Source organism: Episyrphus balteatus, chromosome X (genome assembly GCF_945859705.1).
Source record: "Episyrphus balteatus chromosome X, idEpiBalt1.1, whole genome shotgun sequence".
Classification (NCBI taxonomy): Eukaryota; Metazoa; Arthropoda; class Insecta; order Diptera; family Syrphidae; genus Episyrphus; species Episyrphus balteatus.
Window position 1 is genome coordinate 5,530,957 of NC_079138.1, and position 13,897 is coordinate 5,544,853.

General features: G+C 32.6%; 1 protein-coding gene across 2 annotated transcripts in view; it reads left to right on the forward strand.

The window, feature by feature from the left end:
• The first annotated feature begins 10,156 nt into the window (after positions 1–10,156).
• LOC129920680 (transcriptional activator cubitus interruptus) overlaps positions 10,157–13,897 on the forward strand; it is a 47,562-nt gene continuing 43,821 nt past the window's right edge. The window contains exon 1 of one of the 2 annotated variants that reach the window (XM_056002152.1): positions 10,157–11,876. In XM_056002152.1, the coding sequence (XP_055858127.1) occupies positions 11,839–11,876 (38 nt within the window). In that variant the 5' untranslated portion in view covers positions 10,157–11,838. The remainder of the gene's footprint in view (positions 11,877–13,897) is intronic. The other variant, XM_056002150.1, reaches the window with a different exon arrangement.

Consider the following 13,897-nt stretch of genomic DNA (forward strand, 5'->3'; position numbering starts at 1 on the left):
GAATGTGAAAATGAAAACACGTGTTGGTTATAAGAGAGGTACTCAAATTTAAGATTCGACAAACGTTTAACTTTAACCACAACAGTCACGCTACTAGATCTATCTTGAAAATGCAATTGACTGAACTCAGATTCGAATTTATTGAAGAAGAATCCATAAATAAACAACAACAACAACAACAAAAAAGTTACAATGCCAATCCGTTAATTTTGCGGTTTAAATATTTATGGTATGTAAGTAAAAGGGTATGGTGGCGCTTCGAAATAAAAAGTTCGTTTCATTTAATACTGAAACCCTTGAAATTACACCCTTGAAATTATATTGCAACGTTGAAACTTCAAGGTTTTGAGTTAAAAAAAAGGAAACGTGATCTCGTAACTCTCAATTCGGAATTGATAAAAGTTCTAGATGAGTTTATGGGTCATATTCTTGGAATAGGGAAATTTGGAGGTGCGAGTTATAAAAAAATCAACTTTATTTTATGATAAAAATCTGCGTTTAGATTGATAACTAAACGGGCAGATAAAAAAAAAAGTTTATTCATCAATTAACCCCCAAATACAAACAGCAATACTGGACGAACGTACCCAAATTAGCCTTGTTTGTTTACTATCGATTTTCAATGGAACAGTCAACAAAAGCCCTGTTCTTTTGGAGGTGGTAGTTTACTCGTGAGTAGAAATCTAGTACAACAATTGCACTTTCCTATCTCCTCGAGTAGAAGACCATGTATTAATTGTAGTACTAGATCTTCTCATGAGTAAACTACCACCTCCAAAGGAAAAGGACTTATAGCAGTGGAGTTTTCAAAACTATTGTAGGTAGGTACCTAGAAATTATTTCAATTTGAATTATGCATAAGTGGTGTTAATTACACGGTGTAACACTCAAAATATACGCGAGCGGAGACCTATCACGTTTTGTAGAGCTAGTCGCACTGATTACGAAACACCCCCAAAATCTGGAGTTAGGGGCAAAAAACGGTTTTTTTGACCTTCACCCATTGAAAAAAATCTAGCTTCGTCAAATTTTTACCCATTTTCGATTTTTTAACAGTTTCTGATAGGAGATAAATATACCTTTTCAACAATGTATAAAACATGTAACTCGATTAAACCACCTAGAATTTATAAGCTGTCAAAGTTCAAAAATTTCATTTTTTTCGTCATTTACCCAACTTCCACATCAAATTAAAGTATATATTTTCACAACAACATGCTGTTTTAAAAATATATTTGGGGGTGCTAGGGTTTTTTTAAATACCGTTTCGTAATCAGTGCGACTAGCTCTATTAAACGTGATAGGTCTCCGCCCGCGTATATTTTAAAACCTCATTTTTGTAACACCGTGTTATTGTTCCAAAATTTAAAAATTTTAATTTGTTTCATGGAGAAGGAGGTTATCAACTACCGTGGTCATCGATTGGGAGGGTCTGTATATTACCATCTCATTTTTTAGGTTCTTATTGACAAATAAAAATAAAATTATCCGTGAAATGGTCAGTAAAGCCCAAACAAACATCGGTGTTTACCCCCTGAATACAATGGTGTAGATGTGGCTGTAGGTTGTAGCGCAAGTTGAAGAATTCTCAACTTTTTGCTCAGCTGCCGCCAACTTTTGTAGGGTTTTCGTTCAGTAAAATGATGACAGTACTACTACAAGCTACATCCACAGCTACGCTTCAGCCAGTTAAGCTGAAGCTTTGCTGAATTCAGATCTGTTTGTTTTAACCGGGGAGTTCATGGGAGGAAAGTTGAATCAACCTTAGAGATAAAGATGCCCTCCGCTGTGTACCTATTTAATTTGCAGAGAACTCCTCTAGGCTAATAATTATAATTTGTTCGATGGTTTTCTAGATTCTGGATATATGTCAATTAGTAGAATTTTTCGCTCCTTCGGAGAGCCTCTAATTGTTAGAGTATTATATCCTAGCATATATTTGCAAGATCTTTATTTCAAAGATTGCCAAAACTTGATTATGTATATCGTATATGTCTTCGATGGACTTGACATAAGTGTCTTGTAAAGTAGCAGCTTAGTCCTCTGACTGAGTCAGTTAGTGGATACGTAAGAAAGTCAAATCAGCTTTGTTCAAAACGGTCGCTGTGGTATGCGGGTTGAAGGGGAACAGCTCGATGAATTTGGCATCAGTTTTAGGTTGATAGCTGCACTCCATCGGAAATCGGTTGATTGAGGTTCTTTTGCAATGCTTAGATGAGTTTCCTCATCCTGATCCTGGGCCCGCTAAAGCACAAAAGTTTTGATTTGGCAAAGTTTATTTTAAACCCCCAATGAAGTGTCTGTCGTATGCGAGGATTTTAACTCTACTGACAAATTGATATCGGGGCTATGGGTGGTAAACTCTATGTTGTTATTGGGATCACTGCCTGGATTGTTTACACTTAACCTGGCATTCTTGTGAACGCGATCTCTGAATAGATAGGTCAGCTTCAACTTGAAATAAAAGACCTATTTCATGCAAATACATGCAATAGTTGAATAAAAAAAGAGTCCCTAGCCTGGAGTCCCTTCTGGTACTGGAGTCATTTAAGTACTGTAAAGAGTACCTAAACATAGAATATTTAATATTTGAACTAAATCAGGTGCGCCTGGTAGTTGTTCTTGCTGATGTTATGCTCATTTTTGTGAATCCTTTGAAGTCACTTCCGAAGTCTCTGTCTCTGCTACTTCTAGTTCTCTAGTGCGCCGGAGACAGCTTCCTCTAAATCTTCAATGGCGGTATAAATCTCTATAAAATCGATAAAATCGAGATGTTTCCAAACATTCGTCAATGATTATTATTACCAAGTGGTTGCTTGCCATGGCAGTGAACTCATATACTTAAGATATCAACACTTTCAACAAATAAACACCAACCAATAATATCTGTATTTCCCATATGTATAACACCTGATTGATATATACAACAACACCATTAAAAAATGTTACCGATAATAGACTTTTATTGGACTTCACTGAATAATTGGAAAAACCAGATGACAGACGTGTGTAGTGCATAATGCAGACGAGTATAGCATCCAGGAACCCGTATATTTTATTCAAAAGAAAACAATAATATTTTTTGTTTGTAAATAGTCGAGATCCGAAAAATGAGGAGATGCCTGTGTACCTATTCTGTTTTTTTATAGATTTTTTGTAACAAGTGTTGGGGTTAATTTTTTGAAAAAAAAAAATGCACAGCTGCGTCGCAGGTACATGCTCCAATTAAAAAACAACAAACAAAACATGATTTCTTATTAATTTGAAAATCTATGATTTCGAAAAATATCTAAACAAAGTGATTTACTAGCATTTATTGGTTTATAAATTATTCTACTTTTTGATTTTGTTTTGTGGTTTAAAAAGCTAGGATAATACCCCAGCTCCACCAAATTTTAATCTAGATCTAAGGTGATTAACGCTAAATCTTTTCTAAATCAAAAGTCAAAACAAGATTTAGGATAAATCTCTTCTAAATCAACTTTGGAAATCGAAATTGAGGATATCAAACATACCCAAACAAACTGATTTTGGTGTGCTGAACGCATTCATTTTCTTTTTTTGACAACTTATGAGAAAAAATGTCAAAATGGAAAATTTTAATTATTTTGTAATTTTCTCACGATTTCAAAAAGTATTGGAAACTTTTTGTGTTAAAAGGTTTAAGGCAGTGAAAGAATCCCTTTACATAGCTGAAAAAATACACAATAAGCAGGATTTTTTTCATCCAAAAGTATTGGAATTCCTTGATTCTTGTAGAACTGTCAAAATAAATCTTCTTATAAATCATCTCATGCCGGTGGAAACACCATTTAATTCTCCTACGCTATGAGTAAATAGAGATTTAGTGTCAGTGGAGATGAGGCCTAAGGACTAGTATTTTTACTTTTTGTTGTTGGCTGGACGCACTCTTTTCATTAAACTGGGAACATAAAAAAAATTTATCAAAATGAAAAAAATTTTAAATAAATTGCAATTTTCTAGCGATTTCGCGAAATATTGGAAACTTTTTGCATTTATCGAATCAAATAAAGGTTAACGTCATTCAGAAGCATTTAAATTCTTATCTGTTTTTTGTAGAACTGTCAAAATAAATCTTATTATAAATAATTTCATGCCGGTGGTAACACTATTTAAAATCTCCTTTCCTAAATCTAGATTTAGGTTTTGTGGAGCTGGGAAAGAAATTAGTTTTTTTTTTTTTTACTTTAAAACCAGTACTAGCACAATAGGGTTAAATTTCGGTTGGACACTAAAAACACAAATAACAAAACTGACATGCGTCGTAAAAAATATATGTGGAGGTTGGAAAGTATAAATACCATCGTTTGAACTGCAACTAAAAAACACTACACAATACAAGACAGTACTGTGTATCGATATCAGAAAGCACAAATAATGTTTTTTGTATAAGTTTTGGATATTTAGTGTTTTTTTTTAAGGCTCTTGAATTTTTGGGGCTCCTCATGATTTACTTTTTTAAAAGTGAATTTTGTTCCAGCAAATTGCTTTCAAATGTTTAATTCGGTGGCAAACCTAATTGCACTGAAATGAACATATTTACAAAATTATAATATTGCACAGCACTGTTACGTATACATCGTATATTGCTATAGGAAGTGCATTTTTAATAGCTCATAGCAAAACACTGAACCTACAAAGCATATGCGATGCGTGTACAAGACTCGACATTTCCGATCTATTCCAATACTATTTTGGGATTTATATGTTTCTTATTTGTTTTAATATGTAGGTTTTTTACTAACGTAGGTATAAAGTATATTTTTGGTTTGATTTGGACTTCAGTTTAGTTTGATACTTAATCAGAACGCTTTGGCATAGTATCGATGCACCTCATCAAATTATTCTAGATATCTAGATTATATTAAAATGTAGATTAAAACAGAACAGAGGCAGACCGGCAGAGGCCCTTTAATTCGGTAACATTTATATGAGAGATATTAGGTGTGTTTTTTATTACCACCGGTCTTAACTAGACAAAAAAAAAGCCTCGGGTCTTAACCTGAAATCTTGGCAGCACTGCATATTAAATGTTCCGAAAACACAACAAAAATTTAGAGTTGTCATATTTTCGTTTTCGGGGTTTTCTTGTATTTTTCTTGTATGTTTTACAAAGAGACACAAAAATGTATGCTACCAAAACTAGTTAAATACTTAAATTTTGTCATTCCAAAAGTGAGTTTTCACGTTTTTAAACAAATTCTAAACAATTTTTGAAAAAAATAGTTTGGTAGCACAGATTTTAAACTGTTCAAAAAGTTAAGCCCAGAGAAATCTCCGGGCTAAAAAAGTAAGCCCACGGGGCTAAGGTGTTGTTGTATTTAACATGTAAATTGCTTAGCCCCGACTGCTAAGCAATTTAAAAAACACACCTATTGTTTATTGGGTTACTTTACTGCTAGTTAATCATCCATTAGAGGTGTTAGTTTACTCATTTAATCATGAGTATTTTTGATCTAGTACATTTACTACTAGAACTACTCACATGTTCTTCTTGCCGAGTAGATACGAAACGAATTGCATTGATTTCGTTGAAAGTGCGTTCCATTGAAAATCGCTATTAAACTACTTTTGTAGTATTTTGCCACCTCCCAAAGGAACAGGGCTATTATATAATACCTACCAATTAAAAACGAATTATCTTAAAAAAAAAATTTGATAAATTTGGACAAAAGCGATTGTTTACAATGAATTCAAGCTTTTATTAAGCTTTGACGAAAAGAAATTGTTTAAACATGCAGGAGGAAAGGGGCTGATGTGGACATTGCCATACCAGTGCACTGGAAATGTCGATATGGCAATGCTATATGAAAATGTTCAACCATTGCACTGGAAATCAAAAACGCTGTTGTCCACATTCGCCCCGTTCCCTCCCATCTAGGTAACCTAAAATGGCCCCTTTGTTGGAAATTGTAGAATCGAAGGTTTTTTTTTAATACAATTCTTTATAGGCCGTGTTTTATTGGTACTCAGCATTTTACTAAGTAAACATTTTATGCTGTAAAAAACAACAAACAACTACTTTAATTTATTATAAATAATCATTTATTGTTGAAGGGTCAAAAATGTATAAGTTAAGAAAAAAAAATTATCTGTAAACCGCAATAAATAAAAAACTTTTGTTTATCCTTAACAATAGCAATCATTTGTTGTTGTTTCCAGTGCAATGGTTGAACATCAATAAAACACGACTATAGTTTATCTGGCAGCACCAACATAGGTATGTATACGAAATGTTACGGCCATATTATTCACTAGTTTAAAAAATACATCTGGATGTAAAGAAATTGGAATGTGAAAAATAAATCCAAATCCATAATATTCACTATCACACAGAAAAAAATAGTCATGTTTAACTATTTTTTAACTATTTTCATAGTTAAAATCGGGATAACTATTTTTAATTTATTTTTGACATTTGACAATTTTACATCCAGATGTATTTTTTAAACTAGTGAACAATATGGAAGTATGCAACTTCACGGTAATGAGTGTTTTTTTATTACAACCGGTCTTAACTGGACAAAAAAAAAAACGCAGTCGAGGCTAAGCAATTTACATGTTAAATGCAACAACACTTTAGCCCCTTTGGGTGTAGTTGTTTTGTTTAACCCGGAGATTTCTCTGGGCTTAACTTTTTCAACAGATTTAAATCTGTGCTACCAAATTAACTTGTTCGTAAATTGTTTAGAATTTGTTTAAAAACATCAAAATTGATGTTTGGAATGACAATTATTATTTTAAATTTTTATTTAATAGTTAGTTAAACTTTTTTTCTTCAAAAACACACAAGAAACCCCAAAAGCGAAAAATATGACTTTATATTTTTTTGCGTCAGCTGATTTCGGAACATTTAGTATGCAGTGCTGCCAATTTTTCTCGCTAAGCCCCGAGGCGTTTTTTTTTAACCAGTTAAGACCGGTGGTAATAAAAAACACACCTACTGTAACCCCTTTGGGTGTAGTTGTTTAACCCGGAGATTTCTCAGGGCTTAACTTTTTGAAGAGATTTAAATCGGTGCTGCCAAATTAATTTATTCGTAAATTGTTTAGAATTTGTTTAAAAACACCAAAAATATCACTTGGAATGAAAATTACTTTTTTTTACTGTTAGTTTAATTAGGTACTAGTAAAAGCTTCTCTTTTTCAAAAACTTACAAGAAAACCCAAAAGCGATCAATGACAACTCTATATTTTTTTGTGGGAGCTAATTTTGGAACATTTAATATGCAGTGCTGCCAATTTTTCTGGTTGTCCAGTTTAGTAAAAAACACACCTATTATTTGAAATTTGACAGAGCAATCTCAAAAAGTACACACTGACAAAAAAATGTATGAAAAATATGATTTTGGAGAAAGCAGTTAATTTATGTTAATATGAAGTATTTCTTATTACTTTACTGAAATAAGCTGGCCTAGAACTATTTCAGTGTTTTCAGTATTAAAACTTAAAGCCTGAGATACAAGTTATCGATAATTTGTATGGGATACGTTTCAGTTCGGATAATTTTGTTCGATAATTTGTATGAGAGCTTAAATTTAGCGCGAACTGTGGCTGAGGTAAAAAAAAAAACCTAAGCGGGTAAAATGATCTACTTGCTACTAGGCTAAAATAGCATAATGTGTCATTTAATACTAACTTTCACATTTTTATTTTGTAAAACGATCTAAACGTTCTACAAAGAGACTGTCCTGAACTGAGGACGCATTAACAAAAGCCCTTGATGTCGTCCAAAAATAAAGCGGGCTGAAAAAAAATTATCCAAAACATTTGGAGTTCCAAAAAACTACACTAAGGAGATAAGGAACTATAACAAGAAACAAGATTTCGAATGACTCAGAAAAAGGTCTGGGGAGATTCAGTACCTACCACTTTTTCTAAGAAAATGGAAAAGGAGTTCGTTGACTGTATTTTGCTTTTAGACTCAGGTACGTTTGGACAATGCACTGAACATCATGCCATTTTACCAGGAATAATATCATCAGGGTGAAATTTGAAGACGTTTTGAAAGTTAAATACCTACTTTCAACACTTTTTGGAACTTTTAAACTAGTAGAGTAAAACAAAATGTGATAGAGAGTTTTTGATTATAGGTAGTTACTATTCAAAATGAATAGGTAAGGTACCTACCCCAAGAACTAAGCCTGATCCTGGGGAGCTAAATTGACAAATAAATGAATCTGTTTTCTTTTTTTTTTTTTACTTTATGTCTGGTTTTTATTACAACCGGTCTTAACTGGACAAAAAAAACGCCTCGAGGCTTAACCTGAAATCTTGGCAGCACTGTAGGTAGGTATATTGAATGTTCCGAAAACAGCAGACGCCACAAAAATTTAGAGTTTCCATATTTTCGCTTTCGAGTTTTTCTTGTATTTTTCATGTAGATATGTTTTGCAAAGAGATACAAAAATGTATGTTAGCAAAACTAGTTAAATACATTTTGTCATTCCAATCGTCAATTTTCACGTTTCTAAACAAATTCTAAACAATTTATGAAAAAATTAGTTTGGTAGCACAGATTTAAAACTGTTCAAAAAGTTAAGCCCAGAGAAATCTCGGGGCTAAACAACTAAGCCCAAAGGGCTTAAAGTGTTGTTACATTTAACATGTATATTCCTTAGCCCCGACTGCGGTTTTTTTTGTCCAGTTGAGACCGGTTGTAAATTGTAATAAAAAACTCACTCTTTGTTTAGTCACCCTCACCAGTTAGGCGGCTAAGTACTTCATAAAAATATCTGGGGTGGTGCTAATCGTGTATTTATTTGATAAAAATATAATTATGCTTATGCACGTCACCACCAGAGTTCCTAGGATCGCTTCTCTTCATAATTTTGAATACCTTTTGGGTATCTAAGAATGCATATGGTTACCATAACTAACTTAAAAAAAAAAAACTTAACATATTCCTAAAGATGTTCATTTTGTTTGTATAAGTCTTTTTTTTTTGCTTGGAATAGGCACTGTAATTGAAACATCACTTAATGGAGCTAAAAATTTTAAGATAAAAAAAAAAACAGCCAATGTAGACATCTATTAGAGTAAATTGGCAACGCTGCTGCCTTCATCAATAAATGTTTGCTCTCAAATCGCATTAAACTTTTTGTTTTTTTTTTTTTTAACTTGTCTCTGCGGGTGAAAAAAAAAACGAACACAAAAACCAAGAAAAAAAAAAGAAACGAAACGAAACACAAACTATCCTCCCAAATAAAGCAATCAAATTTAATTGCCCTTAGTCAGTTTAAGTTTGGTATGCCTGATTCAGAAACCGTGATGTGATGCGAGGTTTTGAAGGTAGGTAGGTAGGCAGGTATAAATTGCCACACATGTAAGCATCTGTGTGCATTTCATAAATGATACATCCAAACTCCAAGACTCCAGTTCAGATCCAAATCTGATAACTCTGTTAAAAATAAAAAAAAAAAAAAAAACACAAAATTAATACAAAATACGAGAAACGAGACAGCAAAGAAGAGATTCGAGTATAGTTTAGGTATTTTTTCTCTTTAAATACACGAGCACGATGCGATTTGTTGCACGAAATTATGTTTGTGCAACTGATCATGTTGCTTCTTATTCTTGCATTATTATATTCGATCTTAAACAAAACAAAAACAAAACAACAACAACAACAACAACAAAAAAATCAAGTGAAAATGATGATTGAGTTATAAACGCTGAATACAAATTAATTCATCTCATCTCTCGCCTTCTCTGCCCCTCGTTTACCCCAATTACCTCGTGATATTTGTATTAAGTTTGACGAACAAACCCATATACGAACAAATCAGTCGTGAAACATCAAGCTCCTCCCCCCATAAAATCTCAAACTACCTCTATTGTGATATCCATGCGACTTGGATCGATCACGATCACTAAGTTTGTCCAACAAATCGTATCACGGATGAGGCGCTTCACTTCGCTTTGCTATGCTTTGCTTTGCTTCACGCAAAACAAAACAAAAATGTATTTATTAGTGAGAACCAAATATTTTCTGTGAAGCTGATAGTTTTTGTTTTACTTAAGACATCAACCGATCCCCCGATCGACGACGGAATGAAAAACAAAATAAAAAAAAAAAAAAAAAAAAAAAAATGGGTGTCAACATGTGGCCAGCAAACAAGTGAACTGCTGAACAAACATGTACACTCTCAAAACAGACTACAGACAGACACACAACTATGCAACAACGAAGACAAGAAACTACGTAGACGAAACGAAACGCAACAACACGGCCAAGACGATATGATGCCGATGTGATATCAGTGATCACGTTCTCAAAATAAGAACAACAGTAGCCGAAGAAAAATAAAAACCCTTTGGACAATAAGGCAACAACAAAACAAAACAAAACAAAACACAAATACAATAACCTCTACGAACGATCAACGAATCGATCTCCTCTCAGTCTTTACCTTCTCGTTCTCATTTTCATCCTCACTATCACACCTTCACAATTTACAACACCGTGAAAAACTGTGAATGGATCTGTGCATCTGTATCTGTGTTGTACTCTTTGTATCTATACACACTCTGGGATTCAAAACCTACCTATCTGCAAGAGTCCAAGAGGTATCAAGCAAACTAGCAACTCAGATGAAGATGATGTTGGTGGTAGTGGTAGTGGTAGTGATGACATAGTAATGGTGGTTTTGATCATGATAGAGGATGGTGGACTGATGGTGGCGGTGGCCGGCGGTAGTGCTTATAGAGTTCTGCAACAGCAACACACGATATACAAATTTAGGACCTGAACATGTGTTTTGTTTTTTTTTTTTTTGTTTTCTTTTGTTTTTTTCTTAGGAGAGCCAATATTCTCTATATATGTGAGAGTATTAGTGATCAAACCAAAAACCATTGCTGAACTGAAACCCCAGAAAGAGAGTGTTGGAAATAAGTGTCGCTAGTGACTGCTGCTCTGACTGGTGAGACCGCTGTTTTAGCCCCGTTTTTGGAGTCTGTGTTAGTATTGCACCGAAGTCGAACCTGTTAAGGGATACCTTCCTATTATATCTCTATCTGTCTGTGTTTTGTTCAAAACATTTTGTATTTTCTTGCTTTTTGTTGCTCAGCTTAAGAGGACAGTCAACACCAACGATCCTTTTATTTTTATGTAGGCCGACAAAAATAATGTTTTGCGTTTATTCTTATCTTTTCGAAACGAAATAATAATTAAAAATTTTATACTATATTGGCTCTTATCTCAATTAAACTTAAAACATTAAAAACAAAATAACAAATAACCCAAAAACGTCCAAATCTCCTAAAAGTTTCAAAACGCCCATTGTTTTTGTATTTTGAATTTGATATTGTTAAGTGATAAGAAAAAATATGTTTACAAAAAAAATAATCGCTATGTCAATATTCTTCGGTAGTGTTTTTTAAAATCCCAACCCGGGCTATCTATTTCGACTCTTTTCTATGCTGTCAAAAATGTTAAACAACAACAAATAAAAAAAAAAATATAGTATAATTCCCCAACAAATCAGTTCAAAAAAATCGGTTCAAAACGGATATTATTATTGTGAGTGTTGAAAAGTTTCATTCGAAAATCCATACATAATATTTGCCGTCGGTAAAAAGTAAACGACAAATGCATATAAATCATCTGGATTAGTGTGATGAAGTGTGATTAAGTGATATTATTATATGTACATAAAGGATTACACAAATCAACAACAACCCATCACTTGAAATTGGATTTCCAAAATATTGAAATACCTACAAGAAATTATGATTACAAAAAAAACAAACATCTTTAAATTACTTAATATAAAAAACTGATCTACTGAATTTTATTATAACCTCTGTGCTTATAAGGATGGATGCATATACTTTACCAACGTATTTTCCATTGGCGTGAGTACCTACTGATTTTGTTATTGTTTTATTTCTTGTAGTTATACATTCCGATTAACAGTTTTGCTTCTATAAAGCTTTAAAGGTGCTACAATTGCTTCTGTAAAGCTTTAGAGAAGTAAAATTGTTTTTAAGTAGCTACTTAGATACTGTCAACTTCGGTTTTTTTTTTCTTTAAACTCTTTACTCACACGAAACGATCAAGAAATTGCCAAAACACACGATTGTTTCTGCAATTCAAAATTCATAAACATAACATCAATATAAGATGTTAAAAATGAAAACATACAATTTTGACTTTATAAAGCTTCACACCTGGCTAAGTAGCTTCTGTAAAGCTTTAAAGAAGCAAAATTTTAAGTCACATTGACTATTCAACAAAATATTCATTGTTCAACAATTAACCTACCAACGTGTGTATTCTTGGAAACCTATTAAAATAGGCGCGTCCCATTGAAGATAAAATCTCTGAGGGCTCAATGTCATTTTGAAAGAGAGCAAAACAATTTTGTGGGCCAAGTTTCTAATATGAATCCAATTTTTTTTTTTTTTTCAAATCAAACACTTCAACACACAACTACCAAATATTCAAATATTGTGAAAAAAAAAACTACTATTTCGAAATTAATTATTTCGTGAAGCAAGCTCAAAATGATAACATATTATTGAAATTTTCATGTTTTTAGCACTTTTAAGAACAGCTAATTTGTCAAGCAAACGTCAAAACCAAAAGAAAAAAAAAAAAAAAATGAGAAATGAATCCAAAAAATTTTCATCTCATAAATCTCCGAAAAAGTGAACTGAGATTTTTTGTCTCACTAAAAAAATCTCTGAGCCCTCAGAGATTCATAAAGACTTAATTGATCAAGTATAAATCCGTCAGTTTGATAGATAAGTTTGTTAAAACTTTACATAAAAGGAAGGCCTGAAATACCTGGTTTTCTTAAAATCTCAAACTTTTTTAAAAACGTATACTTTAATGTTGTCCATTTGACGAAACACTACACATTACTATATTTGGGTTATGTTATTATATTTCTATAAATGTAAACTTTATTCTGCTATCCGATTCGATTTACGTAAATTTTTTTTCATTTGGTTTTGAAAAGGTATTTTCTTGCGATTGCAACTGTCAAGAAAAAATTCATAGTTTAGTTCAATTTCGCCCATAGCGTAGTTTAAACGTTTTTATTAGAGTGTCTTACACTGATTTTATTTTATAAAATTTGTTTTAAATGACCAAAAACAAAAGAGTTTGTTTTGTTGAAATTTGTCATTTAACAGCGGTTTCTCATGCAGACCAGAAACATATCACTTAACATAGGTACCTATATAACAATTAGATACAGATTATTATAGTTTAAAGACTTGTCCACCCGCAACTAATTGGACCTTTTTTCAAGTTTCTATATTATTCTAGAGAGAACTTCTTGCCATGATTAATTTTAGCTGCGTACAAAACTGCAAAGTTAAAAAAAAAACCGACCTCTAATACTCCTATAAATATTTTTTATAAATAGGTGTACTAGAGAATACTTATCAAATATTAAATACTCCCAAATATCATTACAATGTGACTTTTTTCACTATGCCCTTAAAGACGATATCCCGAATTGGTTGCATTCTTTGACAAAGCTTTCGGTGACATTTTGGCTTAATGTCGATACCTTCCCGTAAGAATGTATCAAGCTATGAGTTAAGAGCCACGTTTGGGTCCAAATTTCGCTGCCCTATCATGTAGGTATGCAAATTAAAATAGAAAGAGTAAAAAAGCGTGTCCCCGATATGTTTTGTAACTAGAATAATTTGTTATTTTTATTTTAGTTTCCTGAAAAATTTTAGAAATGTCACTTAATACATTCTTATGGGAAGCTATCGATGTCTTGCATTAAGTATTGAGTCTAAATAGCTGTTTTTTTGGTCCGTATCCACAGTTGGCGTTTACATGTATTTTTCTTTAGTGTTTATATTTGGGAAATCCTATTTCGGATAGCTTTGTCAAAAAAAGCATATTGTGTAAT